Here is a 21,396-nt window from a genome sequence, read left to right as displayed (position 1 = left end):
AAAATTACTATTTCTGAGAAATATAGTCTCATTATGAATATTTTAAGACTGAATTGGATTTTTACAAGCATCTTTTTACTTTTAATTCAAGTTTTTTATGCTTTCTCCCTCAAATCTACATATCCAAGCAATTACCAGGTTCAGTCACCTCTATCCCCACAGTATCTGTCACATCCATTCACGTTTCTTCATTCCTATTGCCTAGTTCAGAACCTTATCAATGGTTTAATTGGACTAATGGAACAGCTTCTTAATTTGTCTCTGGGCCTCCAGGCTCCTCTTTCTCCATGAGATTTCTCCAAACTGAGATTCCTAAAGCAGAGGATTGGCAGTGTTTCTCTCCCACTACAGAAGCTTCCGTGACTTTCTATTGCCAATATGAGTTCACCACAATCTGGGTCTAGCGAACCTATCTTTCCATACTCCCCCTCACGTACTCTGTGTTCTACCCAAATTCACCTACTTGCCATTCATCTTACAAGACGTTTGAGCGGCCACCTCACTGCCTTTGCACAGGCTGTTCTCCCACTGCTTAGACAAGTGGTATTAAAACTCCAGTACTTATGGATCCCTGCAGGCCACATACCGACTTGGAAAACCACGAATACTTTTTTTAAATAGGTACTTACCGTCAATATTTCTCAGTTGTATTTCATTCTGGTTCAGGCCTGTTTCAGGAATTTTCCAGGCTGCATGCCCATAGCTCCAAGTTTGACAATTCCCTCCCCCTACCTATACTAATTAGAATCCCAAGTCCCCTTCCAGGACTCTGTTCAGTGACCCCTCCTAAAGACGGTCTTTCTTAATCCTCCAAGTTGCTAGTGTTCATTCTCACTAAATAGCTTTGTATATATTTTGTATTTATTAATCTGCTTACACAGGATTTCTTAGCTAGTTATCCTAATTCAGTTCAACAAAAACTTAATAAGGGACTACTGTGGTAAGTCCTTCCAAAGAATATAACCTTTATCCCAGTAACTTATTTAATATGTCCCACCAAAACTTATATGGACTGATGCAGAGGAGAACAATTTAAACAACAGGAACAATTATAAAGAAAAACAACTTTGAAAGACCTAAGAACCCTGATCAATGCAAGGACCAACCACAATTCCAGAGGACATGAAGGAAACATGGACTCAAGGTACAGAATAAGACATATATTTTTGGGTGTGTCCAATGTAGGAATTTGTATTGCCTGACTATGAGTAATTGTTACAAAGGTTTTGTTTTCTCCCCTATTCTGCCATCCCAGCCACAAATATTGGAAGTTTCTGAAAGAAAGAGGTGGTGGGAATAAGAAGAAAAAAGGGGGGAGGGGAGTGTCACTCAAACGTTATTTTCAAATATCCAGAAGAACTGAAGGAAGACTAGAAAGAATCACAAACAAGACAGCACTGAAGTTACATATTGAATTTATCATGTATTTCTAAAGAAGGTAAGGTGTACATAAGAAATAGTAAATCTTTTTCTATTCTACTTAAACTTAGCGTGCAGAATAAAAACAAATCCCTCAAAAGAAAATAAAATTCACAGTGGCTTTCATTATTTCACATCATAAGGAGAGAAATATGTTAAAAAATAATGTGATTCCGTTTCTAAAAGCAGTAGTTGGAATAAGTATCTCCATCTCTTTGTGGTGTCTATAGTTATACATCCGTAAGTATGTGTCCTAAATAGACTTCTGATGCTACTTGTTCAAAAGAATCTCAAACTTCGGGGCAGCTAGGTGACACAGTTGATAGAACACCAGCCCTGGAGCCAGGAGAACCTGAGTTCCAATCCTGCCTCAGACACTTGACAATTACTAGCTGTGTGACCCCGGGTATGTCACTTAACCCCAAGATTGCCTCATCCCCACCCCCACCCCCAAAAAAGACAGAAGAAAAAGAAACTAAAACTTCAATCCAATGTTGACTTCACTGTCACGAAGGTGTCACATTCAAAAAGTTCACCGCATGTTACTATTACATACAAAACGAAGGTTTGTTGTTTAACTCTTTAAATGTAAAAATGTATTTTCAAAGAAGCTGGGTAGTCCAAATTTTGAAAATGTGAAAGGTAATCACAAACCAGTTCTGATGTAATTTCTCCATATGGAAGCTAAGTTTTAAAATGCTTCAGTAAGAAAAGCAAATATCATATGAGTCACATATGCCTAGACTGACATAGAATTTAGCCAAAAGCAATCAAAGTTCTCAATGTTAGGCCATGAATATTAAATTAGACTAAAACGGTTTTAGTATTAATATTATTCAACAAAATGAGGGCAAATCTTCTTGAGAAATGGTTGTAAAGCAAAATTTTCCAACTTATACATGATAAAATGACATATTTCAGAGAAGAGGGATTCTGGGAAGAAATGGAACAGGTTTCAAGGTGGGTAAATAATTCAGTGCTAGGGATTCTGTACTTGGCTGACAGCAAGTGAAGGTAGGAGGAAAGAAGAGAAAGCAGCAACAGTAGCTTTCCACCTCTGCATCAAATCAATATATGGAAAACAAGATCCGGTAGATATTTCAGTCTGTTATCAACCATGCTGGTGATTTTTAATTTCATAAGCTCAAATCTTCAGATAAGAAAAGACTAATTTATGTTCTAATTTTCCTTTCCTACAAACGTCAGTGCCAAGTCAAGAAAGCGGGATTGAGGCAAGGAGGGGGAAGGGAAAGGATAAGCGTTTCTTCTTTTAATTGCAGTGCTCTTACACTTTAAAAAGTTAACACAGGATTAGTCTCTGCCTTCCATGCAAATAAACATGAAGAACCAAATCGTGGTAAATATTTTGTTTACCAACTGCTTTGGCAAATACTAGGTGAAATAGAACTTATATAATACGCTTTTTATTACATAGAGCTTAACATACCAGATAAAATAAGTAGTTCAATAATCTCTGCATCTCCCAGATAAGCAGCAGCATGTAATGGTGTCCTCTTTTCATTGTCCTATGATAAGAAGGGGAGAAAAGTTTTAAACAGAAAATTCTTTTTTAATATGTTTTATTTAAGGGGAGAGGCATCAGTATCAATTCCCAAAGTTGAAATGATCCTTTTTCTTAACTTTTGAGGATACATAGGGAAACTATAAAACAAGGGCTATGAACTCTGACCTGGCAAGGATATTAGTGTATCAATTAAAAGACAAAAAGTATCAGACGTTAAATGACTTAGGCCAGATTCTTAGCCCTATGTGACATTATGAAATGATTTCATACTTTATCTGCATAATGAACTCCCTATTAGAAACACATATGATACTCCTATTTTTAAAATAACACTTTCATATTTGTTTTCAGAATGTCTTTCAGTCTTTGAGCTTTAAATTTAGCAACGTGAAACTTAACACATCTTAATCTCTTTAGGGAAAAACTCACCAAGATTATTGATTTACAGCTAGAAGAACTTTTAGAAATCATCCAATGATCTCATTTTACATATGAAGAAAGTAGGGACCATAAACATTAAACGATTTGCACAAGAAACCAAAAAGAGTCTGGATTCAAACTCAGGCATTGGCCACAAATCTAATGTTCTTTCCACTCAACAATAATGTTACTACTATGGATTTGATCCCAGTTTGAAAGAGCTTTATAAACTGCAAAACAATATATACATATGAGCTATTATTACTGACAGACCACCTAAAGCTACAGACCACCACACCATTAACAGCTTAAAATTGCACCAAGACTTTTGAAACACCTTGTATATTAGAAGGCAATTTAGTGAGAAATATATCTGTCTACTTTGTTCAAAATATCAATGAAATAAGTTTTGTAATTAAAAACAATTTTTTTTAACAATTAAAATCAAAAGGGCAAAAAAAATTAAATAGTAAATAGTTTTAGAATTTTGAAAATCCTGAACTATTCAGATTAGAGGGTAAAAATAATCATAAACTCTGTCAAGAAAGTATATAGTCATGAAAATTAACTGAATGTTTATTAAGTTCTAAAGCCAAAAAGGACTTGCACACTTGTTTTAGGGAATATTAACAAAATGCATGGGAAGCTGCAGGCAACCAAACAAAATCTGAAACATCATTTGGATACGTCTAACAGTTACTTTAAAAGTAAAAGAGAGAAGGAAGAGAAAAATCAGAGAAAGGATGAAAGAATGAGAATGGGGAGACAAAATTAAATACTACAAGCAGGTATGTATCAACTATGAAGAGGCATAGTTAGTCTACTATAATAATTGAATTTAGCAGCTCCTTTTATAATGGCAACAACAGAAAAAAACAGGTACTCACTGATTGAGTAAACACATTGCAGTATATGATTACCATGTACTAACATCGAAGGGAAAATTCCAATAAGATAATCACATCAAAAAGACAAAATCATCACCATCACCACCGAGGACCATATTACCGGCTTCAGTTTACTCCTTGCCAACCTACAAACCAATTGCAACCAAAGGAGAAGGTCCCAGAAGTCACAATTGTAGGTGGTTTGCTTTCATCAAGACTGTGATCACCCAATCTGTCATCTGTTCTCTCTGTAACTGGGACCCTGGCTTCCCATGACTCCCTGAGAGGGAAGAGTCCAGAAGCTAAGTCCAGAAGTCTTTCCACTTAAGGTACACTTCAAGCCAGGAACCAAAAGTTCCATACGACCCTCCACTCCCACACAAAAACTTCTGAGAAATGTGCATGACAGCAACTTCAGCACTTGCAAAGCCAAAAGATATTAGGTCAAAATAACAGTGGGGCATCAAGGGGTTTGAGGGGATAAAAGCATACCAGAAATGAAGAAAACAATCAAAAGTTGAACACAAAAAATGAGGATAGACCATGAGTGGCTGAAAGGCCACTGAAAGAAATGAAGCAAACAACAAGGGATAAAAATTACAACTACTGAGAAAAATCATAGAAGAACCAACAGCTTAGAATTCTGAAAACATTATCAAAGTAGTAGACATCATGAAAATAAGAAAAGATTTAACAGAGCTTAAAAATCCAATGATGCCACAAGAAATATTACTGCAAAGTAAAAACACAAAAAACCTGTTAGAACATGAGATAACTATTATTAAAAATAACTGATCTGGAAAACAGGAAGAAAGATAATTTAATAATTGCTGCGCTTCTTGAAAAGCACTCCAAAAAATATGATATTTCACAGAATTATTGAAGAACACTGCCCAAAGGTATCAGAACTACAGAGTTAAATAAAACTAGAAAGAATTCTGAAGTCACTACCTGTATTCAGCGTAGGATTTCTTCCAGTGCTAGAGGGGCATCAGAGGGGGTGGGGAGGGAGAGAGAGAAAGAGAAAGAGAGAGAGAGAGAGAGAGAGAGAGAGAGACAGAGACAGAGAGAGAGAGAGAATGTGTGTGTATGTGTGTGTGTGTTGTAGAAGTCCTATGAGAAAAAACAAAAGTGGATGTGGTGAGGGAGCTCAACATCAAAGGGATGAGGTGGAGGAGAGGGGAAGATTTTGTGGAGAACCTGGCAGGTCTGATCAGGGTAAAGCACCACATGAGATTCAGAAAGCCTCTCGTTATAATGGTCACCATGGGTGGGGTTCCCAGACCTGTAGGGGCCTTGGAAGTGGGATTTTTTTTTTGGCCTAGTCATGGCTTGAGTAGGCTGGGGATAATGGTTTTTGATTCAGGGAGGGAGGGTACCCAGGGAGCTGAATGGACTTGCTGGCCCCATGGGACTACTTGGCTACGGGTTTCTTCGATTTTTGTCTTAAAGCACCCCCTGAAAGAAACTCTCAACTCAACACACAGGGAAACGCAATGGCCAAACATAAAATATAAGGATTTAGAAGCATGGAAAGATTTGTCTAAACTGATACAAAGTAATCAAAACCAAGACAACAAAATACACAACGACAATGTAAAGGAAAACTATGAAGGCAACTTACCCTTAATTGTAATTACCAGTCTTCAGTGTCTCCATCCTTCTGTAAAGAGGGGGAGTACAGATGCAGAACGCAGTAAAATCTGCTAGATGCTGTGTGGGTGTGTATTTGTTAAGGTGGAAGGGGAGGTGGGGTAATTGGTTTATATAGTACAGTATATCACAAACTATAGCAGGCCTGCACAACCTGCAGCCCTCCAGCCAGTGGGCCATAGGTTGTGCAGGCCTGAATTACAGTATAAAAACAAAGGACAAAGAAAAGTTAAAAATAAATAAAATGCATTTCCTATTAATCCTCCTACCTAATTAGCCTTTTATTTTTTCTAATTAAATTTTTATTTTCAATAACAGGAATGCTTTAATACCTGATAGAAATCCTTTCCTGGGTATATGATTATAAGGATTAGTTATATAGTTCTAACATGATAAAAATCTTTCGGCTAAATCAAAACTAAAATATGAAAAAATTCTAACCAGAACAAGCAATATAGACTGTTCTCATTACTTTCTTTTCCCTTAATTATTTTTAAAAGAAAATTTTAAAAAGAAAATGGTTTCCTCTTTACAGGTTTTGAAAAAATAACAATATTCAACCCATAAATAATTTTGCTGAGAAGTTTCTCCTTGGCAAGAAACGATTATATAGTAATGCCTGCCATGGGACTTATCACAAAGAAAATAGGACAGTCCATGTGGCCTTAATATTATAGTTTGTAGGCTTGGCAAAGTGATACAAAAGATAGGACTAATAATTAGAGGTTCAGCAAATGAGATATTTGAAGCTAGCCTCGTAAGATTCTCATTTTTTTTTGGTTAATTTTGAAGTAGAACTTTTTCATGAATGATTGCTTCTGGCTAGTGGAAAGAACATTGGCCTTGGAGTCAGAAACCCTAGGTTTCAGTCCTAGACCTGATCCTTAGTGTAGGTTATGGGACCTTGGGCAAGACATTTCTGATCTCTGAGCCTCAATAATCCCATCTTTAAAAAGGGGATAATATTTGTACCTACCATAACAATCTTAGAGTTGGCAGCTCATGTGACCCATTTGAGCCTCAGTTTCCCCATTTGAAAATCACAAAAACTATGCTCAAATATTCAAACAGGATCTCATCAATTTGAAGTTGCTTCCAAAGATGCAGATTGTATGTTCATGTCCGTCAATCTTGTGATACCTACATACAAGTCCATCAAACGTGATGGATACATTCCCTTGACACTTCCACAAAGATGGCAGCAGAGCACTCTGGCTCCACCTGTCATGCCCTATTCTTACCTCGGCAAACGGCTAGCTCATCTCTTATCATATTTTCCTTGATTACCTGTTGTATTCTTTTTTTTGTTTGCAGTTTTTAATTGGCTCTATACTGCAGCATGCACACAACCAGCACCTACCTCTTTGCTAATTCTAGGAAAATTGTTCTTTCTCTTATCACTTGCACAAGGTCTTTTACAATAATAAACTGAAATGGATCACAGTTTTCCTCTTTCTTGGGAGGACGGGTAAAGAAAAAGAGGTGCCTCAGAATAATTACTTAAATAAATGGATTTAAAAGAAACACATTTGCAAATCTGCCCCAGAAACATTGTAGAAAGACTCATCTCAGGTACTAATAACCACATTAAAAGCAAACAACTCCAAGGTGTTGGCTGATTCATGGATACATGTCTCAGTGTAATCAGGGCAAGTTGGACAATTTGTGGGCAATGGTCTAGGACAGATCCCTTTGAATCTGAATAATGACAAAAAATATCTACCAAGATTGTCTACAGACAATCTCACAAAGTAGGCAGCTAAATCTGAGACAACTGAACAAGATACTGGCTGTTTAAACAGACATTAAGATACCTGGCCTGTTCCTTTCTGTCTCCCTGATTGTAGAGTTATTTTTAATACTGTGGTCTCTTACAATGTCCCAACCCTTTTGAAAAGGTACCTAAGAGCCAGATTTAAGATTTTGCATGATTTAACATCAATATACTTTTATTTCATTACTGCGATAAGCAACACTGAATTAAGATATTTTGTTGTTCAACCAACTGCCTACTGGAATACATAAGTGAAGGTTAAACACTTATAAAAGACTCAAGTAAAAATAATCATTGTTAAAGAAAACTATTAGAGAAAGAGAGGAAAAGCAAGGGAGCTCAAAATTTTAAAGAAAACAGACATCTAGTAGTTTGAATTTGGTGATATTTCATAAGGTGTATCAAAGAGAGGAAATACTGAAGAAAAAATAGGAACCACACTCATTTTGTGATATGCTGATGATCCCCAACCACCTAGTAACTTAATAGTGGGAAGTCCCCAACTTCTATTTAAAGAGATAAAAAAAAAAAGCAAACTATGCAATGACACAGTAAGCAGATAGACTCATCTACTATTGTAACAACTATTTATTGTCCTTGGATAAGAGACAACAAAGTCTTGTCTAACTGGTTATGTCAACCCTTTGTTTTGTTTAAAACACAGAAACATTGCAATTCCCAGCCTCCCCCACCTCACCCAGGGCATAAGATCTTTTACTGGGGCTCTAAACTCCCTTTCCAGGGTTCACTATAGGCATTTAGACAAGAGGAATACCTGGGGAAAGGCCTTAGCTTCTCTAATACCACTTGCTTTTCAGTTTCCTTTTATTTTGCCCTAGTAGAATTTAAGTTCCTTGAGGTCAGGGACTCTCTTTTTGCTTATATTTTGTGAAAATGTGAAAAAAATGATGATTAATAACCAATATCTTGAGGAGGTTGAGAGCTTCCCCCTTCTTCCAAAGACCAGACTTAAATTCAGTCTTTCTTCAGAAGGACATTACAGATAATAAGGTTGCACTCTCCAAATCTTGGTCAGACCCCACCCAAGCTTGCAAGGAATTTAGTCTAAAGTGGGGAAGCCCATAGTGTTCTACTCAGCTCAGGTGGAGACAGATTCTTTTGTCTAGATAGCCCAAGGCTGGGAGTGGTCTGGTATAGCAGGGAATTGTTAGGTAGAGAGGTATTTTCTCGATCCAGGGGTAAAATGATGATGGGAGTGACATCAGCCCCTGTTGAAAGGGTATATAAACTATGCACCCTAACCCCAAAGTGAGCTCAGCTGACCACAGCTCCCATGCATGCATGTCCACCTCGCCCCACCCCCCTCCTCTGAGAGAAATAAGCAGGCATACATACAGCCTAATGTTGTCTTTCTTAGGCAGAATTCTGGAGGTTGACAATTTGTATTCCCAGCATGATATACAGTATCTGACATACAGTAAGCCTTAATGAATGCATGCTGACTTAACTCGAAGTAAAAATCTATGTTCTAGCCATGGGTAAACAAAAAGATTTCAGGCTTGTCAAGCAGAGCAATACAAACTTTACTAACATTCATATCTTGTTTTCTATGAAAAAGTTTGTTCCTATATCTGTTACAATGCAAAAATATCAATCTCTATCAGGGGTTTTAAAAAGAATAACTATCAATACACTACGTTCTAAAAAATATTGTATGAAAAAAAGCCCACTCATCACATTAAAAACAGTAGTAGGCTCTACTGGATTAAAAAAGAGTAAAAAACATCTACTGGGCAAACTGCAAAGCAATCTGGCAGAAATCTGGCTTAGGTCAACACCTTATACAACTCCACAACACATTCTATTAGAGACTATACTATAAAAATTATAAGAGAAATATAGATCATACATTTTTCACAGCTTTAAGAGATGTGTTCTTAACCAAACAAAAGATAAAGGCAATTACTAAAGATAAAAAAGGTAACTTTTGATTACTTGAAACTGAAAAGGCAACACAGGCAACATTAATGCATCTAGGATGAGAAGGGAAGTGCTCAAATGGGGGAAAATTTTCAATTTTTTTCTAATGGTTTGGTGTCCAAGATGTAGAAACAACTAAGAAATACACACACACGACTAATAGCTACTTCTCAATAAATGGTCAAAGGATAGAAACAAACAGTTCTCAAAAGAACTGCAAAGTATTCATTCTTGTAAATTACTTTCAAGAACAAAAGGAAATTGTATTGGCAACATAAGGACCTCAAGAAATTTGGTCAAAGAGAACATATTTATATATCCAGGGCAGTGCAGATTTTGTGACCTACTTACAGAAAAGCAAGGAACCCCATCCAAGGGGTCCCTTCTTGTAGTCTCATATTTCATTTTTAAAAACCAAGGAATTAGGCTGAAAACCAGAAATTAGATCCTGGGTCTCAAGCTGGGCATTACTGCTGAAACAACCTGGAAAGTCTTGTTAAATTTTACAAATTAGTAATGCTAATATGGGGGAAATGTTTTATTGCTATCGTTCTCACCATGACTTTTCAGTAAATACCTTTACTTTAAGCTAGTGTTCTCTGGTTGGCTATTAAAGGTAAAGATGCTGGTGTAGACTTGTGCACTATATTCTCACAAGCGCAGACCCACAGAGCAACTTGGTCCTCAGATAGCAGCTGTTCACTAGCTAGGGGTGGGGGAGTGTCTCTAGGAGGCCATATAGTTCATTAAGGGATGTTATTTCTTTTGATTTATAGACCAATCTTGCCTTCACTGGTGTCCTATGACTACAGCCTTTTTCAGAGCTGCTCATCCACCTCTGGTGTCTTACTCAATTCTCACGTGTGGCTCCAAGAAGTTACAGCATGCACACAGGTAACATCCCAGTGAAACCATCTCAGCAGACAGGCTAACCCAGGTTAAGGGTAAAAGGTTTCAAAAATCCATCAGTGAGTTGGGGGAGGGGGTGTGTGTCTACCCCAAAGATGTGAAGACTTCCCCCCAAGGAATGGGTAGATGAAAACAATTTGTCCCAATGGCCAAGAAGGAGGCTGAAGCAGACACCGTGGGGAGCACTTAGAGCTTGATTAGACATTGAAGATTCTAAGGCCATCCGCTGTCAGTCACTCTGACTTTTGTCCTGACACTGAACTTATATAACTGCCTCACTTAAAATCCAATTCATGCGTAAGTCAAGACATCACCACCAATAACATGATTACATATAGACTAGCTGAAATTTGTCCTTAGGAGATCTGCTATAAAAGATTATGATTGAGCAAAGTCAATCAGTATTCTGTAGTATGAATCTCTTGGTTTAGATATTTAAGAATTTATATGATGCTTCTACACATTTTCCTAAAGTAACTCACTATTCAGTGTTTGACTGCCTGAATGAAGAATTTTGTACACTACGAGCCCATCTGGAATCCTCAACTCCCACTTGGTTGCTCACCTGGACTTCATCATCTCCTCAACTTCCTGCAATATCACATGTTTCTATGGGACATCACAGGCATTTAATCAATGTTTGTCAAATTTAATTCAAAAAGTGTAAATTATTTCAAAAGGTTTCTAGGAATGTTATGAGGATTAATTATGATATTAATAATTTCCAACCTAATTTAACAGGTTAATAATAATAAGCTAGCATATTTGCACTCCTCAAGTACATTAAAATATATATCCTTAAGGAAAAAATTGTCCAGTTTATAATATATGAAAGTATATAGAATTATCTGATTTACAGGTGAAGAAATTCAGGTTCAGTGAGATTGTAACTTACTCAAGACCAAAGAACTGATATGCATCAGCAACAGGGTCTACCAGGGTGGGGAACCTGCAGCCCCGATGCCACATGTGGCCTTCTAGGTCCGTGGATGTCGCCTTCTGACCGAGTCCAAGTTTTACAGAACAAATCCTTTCATTAAGGGGATATGTTCTGTGAAGTCTGTAGTTAGTCAAATCACACTTGAGGATCTAGAGGGCCACACGTGGCCTTGAGGTCACAGGTTCCCCATCCCTGGAACCCAACTCTCTCTTGATTCAAGTATATTGCTCTCACACAAGCCCTACTGTACTAAGTAGCATCAATCATTATTATGAAAACAAAAAAAAAATAAAAATAAGGTATTCCAAAGTCTACTAAATAGAAATTCTTTCACGAGCAATACAAAAAATTTTAACACAATAAATACAATTTCCTTTGTAAATTTAGGAAATAACTTACTGTCATCTTATTAGAATTAAAGAAAATCATCAAAAGCATTGGCCCTAGACCTAGAAGAGACCTTGGACATTGTCTGGTCCACCTTCCTCATGGTAAAGGCACTAAAGACCAAAGAGGGTTAAAGTGACCTGTCTAAAGGTAAGCTAGCAGCATCACTAGAACTGAAATACAGCTCAACAGCATCCTTTCCACTACACTACACTGTTTTTAATAGTACAGTTTATTTCAGCTTTTAATACATAATAATTTCCTTTACCAGTCCCCAAAGCCTAGTACTGTGTCCCTCCGTTGAACTCCTTGTAACTTTCTTTTTTTTTGCTTTATTTAACAATATTTATTTGATGTTTTTAGTTTTCAACATTGATTTCCACAAGACTTTGAGTTACAAATTTTCTCCCCATTTCTACCCTCCCCCCCACTCCAAGACAGCATATATTCTGATTGCCCCTTTCCCCAGTCTGCCCTCCCTTCTGTCACCCCACTCGCCCCCCTGCCCCCGCTTATCCCCTTTCCCCTTACTTTCTTGTAGGGCTAGATAGATTTCCATACCCCATTGCCTGTATCTCTTATTTCTCAGTTGCATGTAAAAACAACATTTTTGTTGAGCATTTGTTTTTAGAACTTTTGAGTTCCAAATTCCCTCCCCACTCACCCTCCTTGAGAAGGCAAGCAATTCAACATAGGCCACACATGTATCATTATGCAAAACACTTCCATGATAGTCATGTTGTGAAAGATTAACTATATTTCCCTCCCTCCTAGCCTGTCTCCCTTTATTCAGTTTTCTCCCTTGACCCTGTCCATTTTCAAAAATGTTTGCCTTTGATTACCTCTCCTCCCTTGATCTGCCCTCCCTTCTATCATCCCCCCTCTCTTATCCCCTTCCCCACTACTTTTCTGTGGGGTAAAATACCCAATTGAGTGTGTATGTTATTCCCTCCTTAAGTCAAACCTGATGAGAGCAAGATTCACTCATTCGCTTTCACTTGCCCCCTCTTCCCTTCCATTAGAACTGATTTTTCTTGCCACTTTTATGTGAGATAATTTACCCTATTCTATCTCTCCCTTTCTCCTCCGAATATATTCCTCTTTCACCCCTTAATTTTGTTTTTTTTTAGATATCATCCCTTCATATTCAACTCATCCTGTGTCCTCTGTCTATATATATATATGTATATTCCCTTCATCTACCCTAATATTGAGAAGGGTCTTGAGTTACAAATATCTTTCCATGTAGGAATGTAAACAAAACAGTTTGACTTTAGTAAGTCCTTTATAATTTCTCTTTCCTGTTTACCTTTTCATGCTTCTCTTGATTCTTGTGTTTTAAAGTCAAATTTTCTATTCAGCTCTGGTCTTTTCATCAAGAAAGTTTTGAAGTCCTCTATTTTATTGAAAATCCATATTTTGCCTTGGAGCATTATGCTCAGTTTTGCTGGGTAGGTGATTCTTGGTTTTAATCCTGGCTCCTTTGACCTCCGGAACATCATAACCCAAGCCCTTCAATCCCTTAATGTAGAAGCAGCTAGATCCTGTGTTATCCTGACTGTATTTCCACAATACTTGAATTGTTTCTTTCTGGCTGCTTGCAGTATTTTCTTCGTGATCTGGGAGGTCTGGAATTTGGCTACGACATTCTTAGGAGTTTTCTTTTTGGGATCTTTTTCAAGAGGCAATTGGTGCATTCTTCCAATTTCCATTTTACCCTCTGGTTCTAGAATATCAGGGTAGTTTCCCTTGATAATTTCTTGAAAGATGATGTCTAGGCTGTTTTTTTTGATCATGGCTTTTGGGTAGTCCAATAATTTTTAAATTATCTCTCCTGGATCTATTCTCCAGGTCAGTGGTTTTTTCCAATAAGATATTTCACACTGTCTTCCATTTTTTCATTCTTTTGGTTCTGGTTCATAATTTCTTGATTTCTCATAAAGTCACTAGCTTCAATCTAATTTTTAAGGTAGTATTTTCTTCAGTGGTCTTTTGAACCTCCTTTTCCATTTGGGTAATTCTGCCTTTCAAGGCATTCTTCTCCTCATTGGCTTTTTGGAGCTCTTTTGCCATTTGGGTTAATCTATTTTTTTAGGTGTTATTTTCTTCAGTATTTTTTTGGGTCTCCTTTAGCAAGCTGTTGCCTTCTTTTTCATGATTTTCTTGCATCACTCTCATTTCTCTTCCCAATTTTTCCTCTACTTCTCTTACTTGCTTTTCCATATCCTTTTTGAGCTCTTCCATGGCCTGAGACCAATTCATAATTTTCTTTGAGGCCTTTGATGTAGGCTCTTTGATTTTGTTGACTTCTTCTGGCTGTATGTTTCGATCTTCTTTGTTATGAAAAAAAGATTCTATAGTCTGAGTCTGAGTCCTTTTATGCTGCCTGCTTATGTTCCCAGCCAATTACTTGACTCTTGAGCTTTTTGTCAGGGTACGACTGCTTTTAGAGTGGAGAGTGCTTTGTCCCAAGCTTCAGGGGCCTTGCACTGCTGTTTTCAGAGTTACTTCTACTCCACAGTCACCACAAGCTCTGCCACACCAGTGCTCCTCCTCCCCCAAGAACTGCCAACCAGGACCGTGATCCAGATCCAAGCAGGGCAAAGCAAGAGGACCCTGCCTCTGTGCCAGCAAAGTGATCCCTGCATTCCTGCTCAGATCTGCCACTTGATTCTTCCCACCATGTGAGCCAGGGACTCTGGAAGCAGCTGCCACTGGAGCTTCCTGCTGCTGCCACCCGCAGCCCTGAGGGTCACTTCTCTCACCCAGATCCAGCAGATTTTCTACTGACCAGCTATGTAGTCTTTGGTGTTTGTGGGTTGGGTTGAGAAGTCTGGTAACTGCCACAGCTCAGTGATTCATGGCCCTGAGGCCTGCTCTGCTCTATCTACTCTGGCCTGGTTTGTCCTGGCACAGCCCACAATGGGCTGCACTCTGCTTCCAGTATGGTGCGACAGACCCTTCCCAGCGATCATCCAGGCTGTCCTAGGCTGGAGACCTGCTTCCCCGTGTTATTTCGTGGGTTCTGTAGCTCTAGAATTTATTCAGAGCCATTTTTTACAGGTGTTTGGAGGGATTTGTGGGAGAGCTTAGGTGAGTCCCTCTTTTTCGGCCGCCATCTTGGCTCTGCCTAAAGTTACTTTTTAACTGATAGTCCTGAAGTGTTTAACTAATATATGTACCTAGGTCTATAACTGTGAATCCTGATGACCAAGTTTGGAAAGTCAGTACACTAATGAATAGATGTGATCAAATTAATTTGCATACACCTTTTAAGGAGTGGAAAGAAATCTGCGCTAAAAAGCGTATATACAAGTTAAAAGCAATATTAAGACTATGAAATTATTTTCAGAATTTAAATCCAGTTGTTAGATATATGTAATACCAAAGTTAAACATTTAATAAGATGAAGCATGAACACATACTTTTTGTATCTCATACAAATTTTTTTTGCAAGTCTATCATGATACATCCTAATATGCTACCTTTCCTTCCAAACTGCCAGTATTTACAAACAGGTATTTTCACAGATGTTTTTTGTTAAAGACAAAGTGACAAATTCTGAGCACAATAAAGCACATGACAGGTGTAAATGCTTATTCAGCCAATAAACTGCCAAGGGCGACATCAGATGTTTTCAAAGAAAATACAAAGTCTTAACTTGAGAAATAACAAACTAAAATACACTGTTTTAACACAGTCTTTCCATAAACAGGAAAGAGAGAAAATAAGTCATTTAAAAACTCAAGTTCACAAAAATTTCTCCCCATCTCCCTAATTTGGCCATTATGTATTTTTTTCTAGTCAACAGTCATGTTCCAAATAATCTAAAATGCATATTATTCTAAATATATAACATAAACAAGCAGTGTGATATAAAGAGAAAACTACTAATTTGAATTATGTGGTAATATTTAATCCCATGTATGAGATAGGCAACTATGAGTGAGTCTCATTATGTCTAAACAGTTTTTTCATCGGCAAAAGAGAAATTGGAAGGAGACCAGGGATTCTCAAGTCAGTAAAAAATATTTTGATACCTACTCCTAAGTACATTTTATGTTTTTGAAAAACATTCTGAGGAGGGGTCTATCCATAGGCTTCGCCAGGCAAAGGGGCCCATGACATAAAAAGTGTTATAATCATGGCTTGGAATCATTAAGACTCATATTCATGTATTCAAATCTAGTCTCAGATACTCATTAACTGTGTTGGAAATGACAGGGGGAAAAAACTCCAATGGAACAACAATATATTCACTTTGGTTTCTGAGACATAAATAAATGCTTTCCATATATTATCTCATTTAAATATATGTGTGAATATACATTTATCGCACATATATCATCACGTTTAGAAGACTTATGTCATTTGTTCTAGAAATGTGAATTCAAAATCCTGCCTCCAACACTTGCTGTGAGACTTTTGGCCAAATCATCACCACTTCAGTTTCTTCATCTGTAAAACGGGCTGATAATAGAACTTACATCCCAGGGTTGCTGTGTAGCTCAAATGAGACAATATATGGAAAGCATTTGGCAAACTTTAAAGCCCTAGACAAATATTAGCTATTATTATTAATAGTAACATTTTAAAAAGAAGCCTAGTGTCTTGGTATTGCCAAAAACAAGTATAGAATTTGAAATTTACTAAGTCGCTACTTAGATTTCTGAATAATTTTATTTCTCATAGTCTATTTTGTAGTAGCTAAATCCCATGCTACTGCTTTATGATGTTTTAGTATGTCTAGCCCAGGGGTGGGGAACCTGTGGCCTCAAGGCCACCTATAGCCCTCTAGGTCCTCAAGTTTGGCCCTTTGACTAACTCCAAACTTCACAGAACAAATCCCCCTAATAAAAGGATTTGTTCTGTAAAACTTGGACTCAGTCAAAAGGCCATACCCAAGGACCTGGAGGTCTTGAGTAGTAGTCTTGAGGCCCCAGGTTCCCCACCCCTGGGCTAGCCAATAACATATTTAAAATGTTGGAATTAGTATTTTACTGAAGTATCACAAATGAAAAAGCTGATTATAGTCTCAACTTTCCCTAAACAAAACATTGTATTAAGTGAGATAAATAATATCAACGTCTGCTATGAAAGCTTGAAATAAGAATTAAGAAACTCTGGCAGGGTGGAAGACTATTTAGTTTTGTAATCTTTACTGAAGAGAAAGCATTGTTGGATTTATCATTTCTGTTATGGTTCTCTAAGGATTGAGTAATTTCTGAATATTAAGTCTAACAAATTTTATTATAAAAAATTTTTTTTACTAATGAAGTGAAATTCATTTTCAAGTACATTTTTTTAAAAAAACTATTATTTTCTATGTAGTTTTCCTGTTGAAGAAAAGCAGCAAAAAATTAAGAGAAATTCCTCGATTGTGGGTCTTTATTGCTTTCTTTCAATGTCATGGCAGACCTGGTTTATATAAAAATTCAAAACCCATTTGCTTCACAAAGCAATCCTTGTTTAAGCTTTATATGTCTAATATGTCTAAGAGCCATTAAATGATATAAATTTGACTATCAACATAGAGAGACAGAGCCAAATATTATTCACTTGACTAAAATTTTATTCTGATATTTCATTTATGGCACAGAGGTGACCCAGACTTCTCTAAGGCAAACTGGCAGATCCTACAAACTGGAAAGACTTCAAAGTACATGTCAGGTAATGGAATCTATGAAACCTGAGAAGCAAAGGTTTAACAGCTCAGGACCAGGAGCTGTACTAAGTTTTGAAGAATTCTACTAAGGTAAGGAGTCATTGCCATCAACAATGCCTATATAAGCAGACAAAAATCACAAGGGGGTGTGTGTGTGTGTGTGTGTGTGTGTGTACAAATCAAAATTAATACTTGAACATTTTCTGATGACTAAGTTGACTTTTTCTCAAAGCTTTTGAAAGTAGTTTTTAAAAATATAACTTAATATACAAAAGTCTCTGTAAAAGGAAATAAATGTTATAAACCTACTTCATTCAATTCAAATGTCTGATAAATTCAAAATCCGATTTTTAAAAAAAGTCCTTTTATTTCTAGTATTATTTTTAGTGACATCATCTTCTTACAGAATATTACAAATCTCTAAATGATAAGATCACAGGTTTAGGAGCTAGAAAATACTTTAGATATAATCTAATCCAACTGCTTTATTTGTGAAAGAAGGAAACTTTAGGTCAGATAGCCAAGTGACTGGTCCAAGGTCAGACAGGTAAGGTAGATTTGATCCTAGTTCTTCTTACAACTATACATGTGGGACAGATAACTAACAACACAAAAAAATGACATATAGGATTCAAAAGTCTCCATTGACTACTATATCTAGTCGAATTGAGTAAAATGAAAATTTTTAATATATACTTGTTATAGAAAAATGTCTAGATATGTCTGGTAACATAAGGGAACAATGAATCCATGAATGACTAATTCCTGAAGTGACAGCTGAAATTTAAAAAAATTAGAGCCCATCTAATTTATTTTTTTAATTAGAAATATAATTATTTAAAGACATAAATATGATCCGAAAAGACATGCCTTAAAACAACTACAAAACCATTAAATACTGAAAAAATCCATAATCTTACCCAGATAGTTTTGTTTAAAAAAAACAAAAACAAACAATAACAAGGCTAATTAGCGTAGTTGCTATTTATCATTTAAGGACACAAAAAGCAAGAAATAGCAATTAACAAAATAAGTATCTGTTTGGGTTTCAAATCCCAAATGTAAATGTTAATTTTAAATTAAGAGTCAGTTACATTTGTAGCCTTTAGTGTCATCAAAGTGCTAATGGCAGAATACAAAAGAGACAAGAAAAGTAAAAACGTAGATGATGATTTGAAAAATCAGAACTGAAGCAAGAAGAAAAGTAATAGAAAGTTAGGTGTAAAATGGATAATTTCAATTACATTAGAAAAATGTAAGAAAAAATTTTAGAGACAGTTTATCAGATAAAAGCCTCACATAAAAATATATAAACTCTGTCCCTATAAGAATATGAGTCATTTCCTAATTGATAAATGATCAAAGGATATGAACAGACAACTTTCCAATGAAGAAATCAAAGTGATTTATAGTCATAAGAAAAAATGTTCTAAATCATTACTGATTAGACAAATGCAAATTAAAACAACCTTGAGATAATATTTTACATTTGTCAAACTGGATAAAATGATTGAAGGGGAAAGCAACAAATGTTGAAGAGGATATGTTGGTGGAAATGTGAATTGATCCAACTGTTTTAGAGAACAATCTGGAATTACGTTTTGTTTAAACTCCCCTATTGTACCCTTTGACCCAGCAATACCACTGCTAGAGGTCTATTTCTAGAGATGAGTAGAGAAAAAGTAAAAGAACCTATAAGTTCTAAAATGTTTGTAGTAGCTCTCTTTATGTGCCAAAGAACCGGAAATTATAAGGGTACCTGACAACTGGGGAATGGCTGAACAAGTTGTGGTATATAACTGTGAAGGAATACTACTGTTTAATTAGAAATGATTAACTCAACGATCTTAGAAAAACATGGAAAGACCTGCATGTAATAATGAAGAATGAAATGAGCAGAACCAAGAAAACATTGTATACAGTAACAGCAATATTGTTTTAAGAATAACTTTGAGTGAATGTTATTCTATTATAAATACCCAGATAACTATAGAGGACATATGAAGAAAATTGCTATCTGTACCCAAAGAAAGAACTGATAAATAGAAGTACATATAGAATAACTTTACATATATATCAATTTGTGTCTAATGGCGGCCATGGGGCAGGGGTGGGGGGAAAATAAGGAGATATAAAAGATATTTACATGATGATTTTGTTGGATATTTGAAAGCAATAGCAAGTTGTGCAGAGATTTGTAATTTCAAGTGCAATCATCTTTACTGTACTATGTTATAGAAATGCTTGTTTTATTCCATAAATTAAAAATAAAAAAGTGATAAGAAATAGTACATACGAAGAGTATGTACTCAATTAAAAGCATATCCTCAAAAGTCTTCCTATCTCCTCAAATTAAAAAATAGTGGGGAATAGTACTGTAGTGCTATTTGGTCAATGCTCCATTTGCAACATGACTACAATGAAATGAACTGTCCCTGTAAAGGCCTTTAGTCTCTAACATTCATCCAGTTGTCTGAGAACTGCCTAGGAAGTCCTCCTCTTCCAAGCAGTGCTCTGGGATATTATGCTCATACAATTTCAAAGGTCCCCTAGTCAAACATTTTCACTTTTTGTTGGGGTTCAGAGACTTGGAAATTCAATGTATCAAAAGTGTGACATGGCAGCCAAGAAAGCTATTACAATTCTTGGCTGCACTGTGTCAAAGACTCTCTAGATAATAGTTCTGTTGTATGTACTCTGTCCTAGTCAGACCCTATCTGAGAGTATGCTCAATTCTGGGTACAACATTTTCAGTAGAAGATGGGGTGAGCAGGTCCTTAAGAATGACAGAATTTGGGAGCCTAGAAAAGAGAAAGGAATGGGAAAGGAAGAAATGATATCTGTCTTATTTGAAGGATTGTCACTTAGAAAAGGAAATAATAGATCTGTTTATCTTGCCCTCTGATGGGAAAAGCAGAAACAAGGAATAAAAGATGCTTTACAGAGGTAGAGTTAATAAATATTCAGAAGAGTGTAATGGATTCTATACATCCATTGTAACAACTTTATAATGGAGAAGTGGCCTCAGAATGGGGAAGGCATGTATAATTTAGGTGGATGAGCCTGGAAATTCACATAACTTCTTGGGTTTGTTTTTTTTTGGCAGGGCAATTGGGGTTAAGTGACTTGCCCAAGGTCACACAGCTAGTACATGTGTCAAGTGTCTGAGGCCGGATTTGAACCCAGGTCCTCCTGACTCCAAGGCTGGTGCTCTACTCACTGAGCCACCTAGCTGCCCCAATTCACATAACTTCTGAGGAACTCATCTATGCAACTCTAAAGCTCTACTTTGTAGAAGTGCTTGATACCAATGAAATTGCAGATCCTGACTTAGCTTCCTTAAGACAAACCTAACAATTGAATCTATCCAATAATGGAATGGCTGTCATGAACAAAGGCCACTTTGCTTAAGGCATCTAAACTCCCTTTGCATCTTAGCAGATTCACATTCAGATCTGTTTGGACTAAGTGTCCCATGAGGTTCTTTCCAATGCCAAGATTCCGTGTTAAGGACTGTTAAGGGGTTTTGTACTTTTTACACCTTTACTGCACCTTTCCCCTCCCATGCCATGCCCATTTAGGTGATTTCTGATATCTCCTCCTTCCTTTGTCCAGCTGTTACAAACATGCAAACTTCTGTATGGATTGTGGGTTCTACATGCATGTTCACTTCTCTTGTAATAAGCCTAGTTTTCACATGAGTTTTGTGTTGGCCTGCTGTTGTGATGGCCTGTTGACATGTGTCAGAAGTCATATGCCTAATAAAGGACAAAGTTCATTTTAGAACTTAGATTTCCTGATTAGTTTTTCTTCCATGGGACTTCAGTTAGGGATATCAATTCCCTACTTATTTAGCACATATATCCAATATAATCC

General features: G+C 36.7%; 1 protein-coding gene across 1 annotated transcript in view; it reads right to left on the bottom strand.

The window, feature by feature from the left end:
- ANKRD28 (ankyrin repeat domain 28) overlaps positions 1-21,396 on the bottom strand; it is a 139,164-nt gene that overhangs the window by 104,389 nt on the left and 13,379 nt on the right. The window contains exon 3 of the mRNA XM_036759306.1: positions 2,867-2,945. Coding sequence (XP_036615201.1) covers positions 2,867-2,945 — 79 coding nt within the window. The remainder of the gene's footprint in view (positions 1-2,866; positions 2,946-21,396) is intronic.

This window comes from Trichosurus vulpecula, chromosome 5 (genome assembly GCF_011100635.1).
Source record: "Trichosurus vulpecula isolate mTriVul1 chromosome 5, mTriVul1.pri, whole genome shotgun sequence".
Taxonomy (NCBI): Eukaryota; Metazoa; Chordata; class Mammalia; order Diprotodontia; family Phalangeridae; genus Trichosurus; species Trichosurus vulpecula.
Note: the sequence above shows the minus strand (reverse complement) of the source record. Positions and strands in the feature narration are given on the sequence as shown.